This window comes from Arachis ipaensis, chromosome B03, assembly GCF_000816755.2.
Source record: "Arachis ipaensis cultivar K30076 chromosome B03, Araip1.1, whole genome shotgun sequence".
Taxonomy (NCBI): Eukaryota; Viridiplantae; Streptophyta; class Magnoliopsida; order Fabales; family Fabaceae; genus Arachis; species Arachis ipaensis.
In genome coordinates, this window is record NC_029787.2 from 121,475,755 (window position 1) to 121,484,289 (window position 8,535).

The 8,535-nt window shown below is 33.0% G+C and overlaps 1 protein-coding gene across 3 annotated transcripts; it reads right to left on the reverse strand.

The window, feature by feature from the left end:
- Positions 2,314-8,213, reverse strand: LOC107631159 (protein GUCD1). Of its 3 annotated transcripts, none has more exons than XM_016334508.2 (10): positions 8,023-8,210; positions 7,380-7,694; positions 7,171-7,295; positions 6,536-6,647; positions 5,966-6,040; positions 5,520-5,608; positions 5,179-5,240; positions 4,022-4,094; positions 3,463-3,538; positions 2,314-2,701 (listed from the first exon to the last, which is right to left on the reverse strand). In XM_016334508.2, the coding sequence occupies exons 2-10, from the start codon at positions 7,545-7,547 to the stop codon at positions 2,606-2,608; spliced, it is 876 nt and encodes a 291-aa protein (XP_016189994.1). In that variant the 5' UTR covers positions 7,548-7,694; positions 8,023-8,210; the 3' UTR covers positions 2,314-2,605. The 3 variants fall into 3 exon arrangements, with proteins under 3 accessions (XP_016189994.1, XP_016189993.1, XP_020975183.1); XM_016334507.2 differs by having other exon boundaries at positions 7,380-7,703; positions 8,023-8,209; XM_021119524.1 differs by lacking the exon at positions 5,966-6,040 and having other exon boundaries at positions 7,380-7,703; positions 8,023-8,213.

Consider the following 8,535-nt stretch of genomic DNA (forward strand, 5'->3'; position numbering starts at 1 on the left):
GAAGTAGAAAACTAGAAATTTGGAAACAAATAGTGGTGGGTGAACTTCCTCTGTTTTTGTGATTAAATGGGTGAACATTTTATGAAGCAACTACTATAGGCAAAAGTAATAAATGAAAACATTTAATGTTAATGAAGAGAGTAGCTATCCACAGCGGTTAATTAAACTCGAGTTGAGTACCACTGGCTACTTAGTAACTTGAAATTCACTTTATATTTTTATAATTGACTATTTTATATTTCTCACTCAGCAACTTGGACTCTTCTAAGTTCTAAGTTCTAAATCAGCAAAGTGATTACAGGAAAATCAGGAGATTGTTGCCTTTGCCTTTGTCCACTTTTGATATAGATTCTTATTTTACAAAGAGCCAACTTCTATGGAGTTAGGGAATTGGGCCTGAACCTTTTTTTTATTCAGTTTTCTTATTCGTTTTTGTTTTTGGGTATTTAGGGTGGGGGTTAGTAAGTGCATCTCAAGGTTCTGAAAACTGATTGTTGACAACCAAAACTAGATCAGATATAATGAAATAATATATTTATATATAAAAATATTTTGAAGAGTACTAGGAATCAACAACTTTTGTATTTTATAACCATTAATTGGCCATTAATAGTATTTTTAATGATGTGAGATTAAATCCAACAGTGTGAGATCATTCAATTTTGGTTAAATGCTGGCTAACTTTTTTAAAAATTGCTGACCCCGAAATTTTCCTTTTTAGCAATTTTTCTAGTTTTTTGTCTGATTCATTGTCAACCAATTTTTATTCTAAATCAAATCGGTTTAATAACTAATTTCTGATTAATTCAGTTAAACCAACTGGTTCTATTCGGTTCTCAAAACCATGGTGCATGTGTCTATTATATTAGGCCGATTAACCAAAGGAGAATTTGTATTAGTCAGAAAATTTATTATACGATTAACAAAGTGGGAAACACAATCGGGGAAGGAAGCAGAAATCGCACTTGCACATTCCTCCTCCTATATAATAAATAACTCAAAAATTCTGAAAGATAGTTGATAATTGAAAGGATAACAATCGGAGGAAAATACTAATTATTGAGGTGTTTGATCAATAAAATGTAAATATAAATACCCGGAAAACTACAATAATCTCGCACATCGCAATAGCGGGAAAGTAACTTCCAAAGAACATGCACGAGTGGGCTGAGTGGCAAACATAAAAGATGTAAAGTTCAACCAGTAAAATATAACAATTATATATTGTGGACTTGCAGGTATAGAATGACATTATAATAATACGAAGAATTGATGATGATGATGATGATGATAATGATGGTGGTGGTGATGATCACGTCCTAAAAAAATATGGATAATGATGAATTGATGATGATGGTGATAATTATATATTAATAATTAATTAATTAATATTAATAGTACTAGTACAAGCTAGTTATGGAGAACATGTCTGGTTGTTCTGCGGGAGAGAGACGCTGTGTCGGGGAACTCTGTTTTAGAAGATTCTTGGGAAAGTGAGTTCCACATCCCCTTACAGAATCTATCACCGTTTTGACCAACTCACTTCCCTTCTTCCATTACCATGTTCTCCACCACCGTCATTCACAAAACGACAACCACAATGATGACAATTGTTTGAGTGAAACACAGCAATGGCATAGTCACAGAGAATATAATTATTGAACCTTAACCATGCTTACTCATCAAATTAGTAGTCTATTCTGAATTTTTTAAGATAAGAAACACAGCTAAATCCAAAGTTTAGTAGATAAAATAATATTAAAAGCAGTGCCAAATGGTGAAAAGCCCCAAAACCCGGGTTGTATCCCACTTCTTTGCATGTGGGAGTGACAAGTAATTATAGCATAAAATATATATATCACACATCCATTCATGCATTTAGAGCCAACACGCGCTCCTTTACAAAAATTAGGTGTATCAGATGCATAGAAAGAAGGATGCATTTAATGGTCCAAGCAGGTCATGAATGCATATGTGGTTCACTGATATAAATGTATCACATCACATGCATTTGTTGAATAGAGAATACCTGAAGCAATCTTGTCTTCTCTCTAAGAGGAGTGTTATTAACTATAATCATGCATAGCTGGAACTGCCCAGATAGTATAATTCATCTGTAATCACTAAACATATTGAATTTATTTCAAAAAGATACATCAGCTGAATAACAATCGGCCATAAAGGAGAAAAACAATTAATAAATAATCACAATCTCACGTGATACAAGATTAATGGAAGCAGCCGACACATTACAAAATGGATAGTTTCCAGAACTAAATGACATTTTTATTTTAATAATTTTCAGGCAAAAAGTTTTTCTGTCCATTAAACTCTGAATCCATTCATGATAATTTAGTTGTCTGTTTCACATCTTTCCGAGAAGGTATACATGATCTTTACATAACATTACAATGAATTGATTGCTACTATACAATTTTCAGTAATGCATCTTACGTATCTACACAATGCATACAGGCCGGAATATTACCATTTTAACAGGATTTTACTGGGAATATAAATATAAGAGAAGCTATGATTCTCTTTTAGCAACTAAATTAACACACAAGGAATATGTAATATATGCAAAATAGAAAAAAATGGCAAATTATTGCAGAGGAGAAGAAATTGAAGAATCCATATTGACATCAGTGGAAAGTTGGTTTGAAAGTTGATGGTGGTTCTTGCTCTTCTCCAAAGATATCTGGTTGGTCATATAAGAAAAATAATCACTTCACACAATAGCATCAAGTTATCAACTTGAGTTGAGTAATTAGTAGGAATACTCCGAATAAATGAGAAAATTATGATAAAAACAAGGTTATAAGAATAAAAATGGATTGATCATCAAAACTTCCACTATAGGTTCGAAATGAAGATGATAAAAACTTCCACTAGATCCAAAAATGAAGATGATGGTACTGGAAATGTTCTAATATCCCATTAACCATCATACATAGAGACAACTAACCAGCTAAAGAAGCTTGTTAAGCATTTAGCAGCACAAAAGAAAGCAGTTGATTTTGACAGTAACATCCACTCAAGAATCACACAACTTATGTAGCAAAATAAAGAGGAAAATCACAAAACTTTATGTTATGTTACAGGGAACCTATAGCTTCGCTGTAGATACATTTAGAGTGAATGTTTATCAGTATCCATCAAATTCTAATAGAATCCTAAATCATCAGCAAACATTTTAAAATTCAAACCTTGACGATGTCCCTGGAAGGCTGGAACCGAGAACAAGTAACAATAATTATTCAAAACAAAATACATCTATCGACACCATTCTTGCTCAAAATTTGACCATAAGAAAAAACCAAATTATTTATTAGAGGTTTAAATGATGTCAATAGAACATGCAATTGAACTTATTTTAAAACATCGGTTACTCAAAAATGAATAAAAGGAACATGGTTGATTGAGCATGACTTGAGGTAATTTTGTGGCACGTTAACTTACCAAGAGAAGATCCTCATCTGTCCCAAAGGTTTTGCGAGCTTCTTCTAAGGACTTTGAAGATATCCTTTTATGCTTCCTGCATAATTTTTAGCGAATTTTAAATCTGTGATTTATAAAGTGAACAACAAACTCTTATTTTAGAATCAAAATCATAAAAATTTCACGGCAATAAGATAATCCCGTCAAACAACATGCAAAAAAAAGGGCTTGTCTTATCAGTGCAAGTTGTTCAAGAATTTCTACTTTTCATGAAGATCAGTGTCATTTGTTTTTGTTGCCCCTTGCTAATTCGGCAAATTCAGCCACAGTATCATGAATATAATCTTCAAGTTGTAGCTTAGATCTATGAGCACACAAATTCACTATGAATATTTTACATGGATGGTTTTTCTCATCCAAGTTTATGCATTAAATGACATGAGTTAGGGATCCAAATAATAACTGTTGATAATACAGGGATCTTAATAAGCATAAAATATTATTGTGCAGAGAAAAAATAAAAGCCATTAATATAATACAAGATATTCTGCAGATAATCGTGAGAAAAAAGGGGGGTTACTTAGAGCTGGCAGGATCTCTAATCTCAAACATATCTGCTCCAGCATCATAGCCACATATCAAAACATAGTGACCTGTGGATGGAATTTTTTAATTCAGTAATTAACTTAACAAATTGAATAATAGAAATAGGATATTGTGATAATGAAATATACTGCTTTCACATAATACTAAAATAATGTCAACTCTCATTCATGATTTTAAACAAGTAGAACCTTGAAATTTACTGATTAGAACTTTAGAAGATCTGCAGATACAGCTGTTTCTAGTATAAGCGCCTAACATAGCATAATAATGCGTAAAATATATACATATTACATCAGCTACCCTGCTTAAGTACAAACTAGTCTTACACATCCTATAGGAGTCTTCACTATACCTATAGATGAGCCTTAAGAACACACTAGGTGTATGTATTATATTTCCATATATAGAATATATAGCTATTATAGTGAGTAAAATCTGGGTAGATATCACACTACAATATCTGTAACTTGGTATTTAAAACCACTGAATTAGATAAAAAAATCTGTCCTAGATACCTGTACTTTTACCTATATATTGTATGAAAGAAATAGTAAAGGGAATCTCGCCATTCAAATCAGACTTTGATATTGGGTGCACTTTAGTATCCAAGAACCTATGACATAAAGCATTCTTTTTTGCAAATAATATAGTCCTAGTTGAGAAGTCGGGAGGGGCAATGAATTAAAAGCTCTAGTAGAGACAAGTTTTAGAAGCACATTAAAATGTAGGTTCAACAAGAGGCATCCTAATTCTAGCTTAGCAGTGAAAATTGAGGATTATACCATACTCCCAGGCATACAGTTTAAGCTCCTAGGGTTCATCATCAAAATGATGGGAAAAGGAGAAAAGATGTAAACCATAGGATTCAACATAGGTGGATGAAATATTGAGAAGTGCTTCAAGCTTTATATCTGACAGTAAGCTTTAAATGTAGCAACATTGATATTTCGAGGACTGAATATTAGATGGTAAAATACCATCTAGAAGATAACTAAACACTGAAGATGTTAAATATTTACATAAAATAAATGCTAGTTACATGTGTAGGAGACACGAATGCTGGCAACTTCAACAGAAACAATACATTGAAAATGCACACAAGTAATGCAAAGCTGGAATTTCAGTGCTCACCAGTATAGCCAGGGTTATTGCTGGAAACTTCAGGAACATGAACATCATCTTGCAATACATGACTAAAACAGAAACTTTTCAGAAGAAGATTGAATTGCACTTCTCCAGCGAGAATAATGACATGATCAAGGAAGAAGTTATAAACAAAAAACATGTGTTATAATGCAATTGGAGTGACAAATTTCTTCTAAAAAGGATGGTATCAAATGAATAAACGTGGTGTACCACAGGCACTATGTAAAAAGTTGGTAAGAACGTGGAGTATGCCAATGTTGAAAAGCTATCATCAATTAAGTATTGAGGCCAAAAAAGAACAGAACATATAAGAAGAAAACCTGTACCTCAATTTGCTTTGGTCAACTAATGCAATAGCAATATATTTCCCTGACAATATGAGAATGGAAATCTCTCTTCCACTAATTGATCTACACTGCAAAACGATAGAAAGGTTTGCTGACTAAATATTATAAATAAATGACAAAGTTGCTAGTGAATAAAATGTATCTAGTTGTTAGTTTCCTCAAGTCCAACAAATCTGGCAGAACACACAACTTTATTTTTTATCCCTTTTTTGTGATAAAAACACCACTTTCATTTTCCTATTCTTATTAAAAGTGCAACTAATTTTCCACCATTTAATTAGTTCTTATTAAAATCTAAGTATAACAATAAACCATTAATAGAAATAAATGATCCTAAACTTCTTTTCTTCTCCAATAGGAGTGAATCACAGAAATTCTCTTAAAACCGAAACTGAAGGGATCCAGTAAAAACAAGGACAACAGACCTGTATGTCAATTCCAGACTCCACTGCTTTTTGAAATAACATATCTACTCTGACTAGATCATTAGGCAATTCCTCCTACAAACATTTATCACAAGTTTCAAAGAGGCATTTAGTCAAGCGTGGAAACATTTTAGGCAAAACAAGTCCACCTTGCTGTCAAACTTAACTATATAGCATTCAATGGTGTAATTCAAGACAATGTAAGCTTTGATAAATTTATTGTAGTACTGGTATATTTTAACTCATATCCCAATCACTATCAAAGAAAAGCTCATCTCTTAAATTCATCTTACTACAAAGACTTAAGTGCACAAAGATAAAATTAGGATAAAAGCTCATTATTTGTCCCTCAAATTTTTGGAATATCAACATGCTCTTGAAAAGATTATAACAAGTGGTCCTCAAATAGAAGTAATTAGTCCAGGAGTTACTGCAGGACGGCCAAAAAAAAATCACTCTAGGATCAAGTGAATCTCTGGAAAATTAAACTGATATTTGGAAAACTATTCATAAGCTGGGATTTATTCAAAATAAAGAGCATGAAACTACTTTATTGAGCCAGAGAATCACCTTGTAAAAGGATTCAACAGAATAGTTTGGGTTTGCACCAAATGTTACAGTGAAATAGGAAAATGCAACAGAAAATCTCTGCAACAAATATGCCAAATCAACTGTCCAGATACTGCAGAAACAATGTTCAAAGGAAAGGCATTTAGTTTAGTATGATCATCAGCAAATGGAAACTTCAATTTTGAATAACAGAACCCGACACAAAAATGAAATACAATTTTTATATTTCTATGTATCTAGTCTAGAAAATGTATGTATCTAGGCATAGACCATTTGGTCACAGACTCACAGGTTGGTCCAAAAGGTAATGTGAATATACTAAGAAATCCTGCACCTGATAAACATTCTAAGATTTTCAATGGTCTTCAATTGGACAGAGCAAAGGGAAGGAGAGGAAGACTAGAAAGGTACTTGTATAGGCATAATCCTATGGTGCACACTCTCAACTTTGTGTTGAATATACAGTGAGTCCAACATATAGTTGTGTGTGCCTACTATAGACAGTTTACCCTGTTAAAAAATCACAATTTTACTTCCTTCAGTAGACATACTCATGTTTATACATCATCTAGGACTACAAGCATTTCACATAACATAGCAACTAGGAGTTTCAAGCTTCTTATAGTGGGAAAGACCTATTAGTGCAGCATAGCTCAGCCAGGGCTTGAATATCACGGTCGTTAACACCAATAGTTTTCAAAACCATCGAGACACAAGCAAGGCCACAATCCCATGTATATATTTGGTTTACATGTGGTACCTATAAGCAGACAAAATCAACGGTAAAATAATAGCAGTCTGATAGACAAAGAAAAAGATATCAGCCAGAATCACATGCACTTACATCAACAAAGAGCGAGCGGCGTAAGGAGGGAAGATGGGACTCTATGTTATTGTTACTTGATGAATGCTGAAACAAGTAGGGATCTATGGCACTCAAATTATCTCCTTTCAATTCTCTTTCATCTTCTGTCTTAAGAATCTTGTTGAATAACAGGTATAAGGGCCACATCAGTGACCAAATTGATTGAGTAGAATGTTTACTGTGAAACAGAAGTTCAGGACATGAACAGAAACAGAGTTCAAAGGGAGTTTTGGGGATCCTTGTTGCGTGTGTTCACTCTCAACCAAACCAAAAGAAATGCAATATATATGCCACCTACAGCAGCTTTTGACATAAAACTGATTAGAAGGCAAGCACAGAATTCTTCAATTTCCTTCTAGCTAGTACTTAGGATCTAAACTTTTCCAAACCGCAACACCTAACAATGCTGGATTTGAACAATAGAAGGTTTGACTTTTCATTAAGTAAACATTCTCCTTTTTCACAAATTCAGAGATCAATGTAAATTTCCAAACATTATTCATTATTTATCCTATATCATTCTTGAAATTTATAGATTAAAAACCTAACCATCTCCAATGCGAATTGCATAAAATCAAGGAAAATGATTCAAAACACGATCAACGAAAGAAGATGAACGTACAGGAGAAAGAGAAAAAGGAAAAAGGTGCTGGAGCGTTGAAGAAGGCGCGTGATGGTGAAGGTACAGGTAAAAGCAGCTCCAGCTATTTGAATGCTTCTTCGTCTCTCTCAATCAATCCTTTTTTTATCATTTCTTCATATATATCCCTTTCTTTCTCTCTTTTATTTCCCCCTTCCTCCTTTCTCTTCTAGATTTCATTAATTTTACACTAAACACCAACATTAATGTGTAACGAATTTTATTTTTAAATTTTATTACACGTTTAGAAATTGCAATCCAATTCAATTGCGTTGCAAATATTTTGGTAATATTTTAAGTTCGGAAAGTTAAAATTGATTCTTCTTTTTTTCGGTGTTAAATCATACTGTAGCTGATTAAATTAGTAACATTATTATGTGTACCTAAAGTAAGAGGGTGGTTTAATGGCCAAGAAGGATAGCTCAAATGACATAGTCTCCTCATACTTAATTAAGAGGTCGTGTGTTTGAGCCTCTATATTTTTAGTAAAAAAAA

What these genes read in the sequence shown, in the direction of transcription:
- LOC107631159 (XM_016334508.2), bottom strand. Translation starts at nt 7,547, where the DNA reads ATGTGGCCCTTATACCTGTTATTCAACAAGATTCTTAAGACAGAAGAT. An exon ending in AGTCTGGAATTGACATACAG is followed by an intron (nt 5,609 to 5,965) that starts GTCTGTTGTCCT and finishes ATCGTTTTGCAG; the next exon opens with TGTAGATCAATTAGTGGAAG. An exon ending in GTTGACCAAAGCAAATTGAG is followed by an intron (nt 5,241 to 5,519) that starts GTACAGGTTTTC and finishes TTTCTGTTTTAG; the next exon opens with TCATGTATTGCAAGATGATG.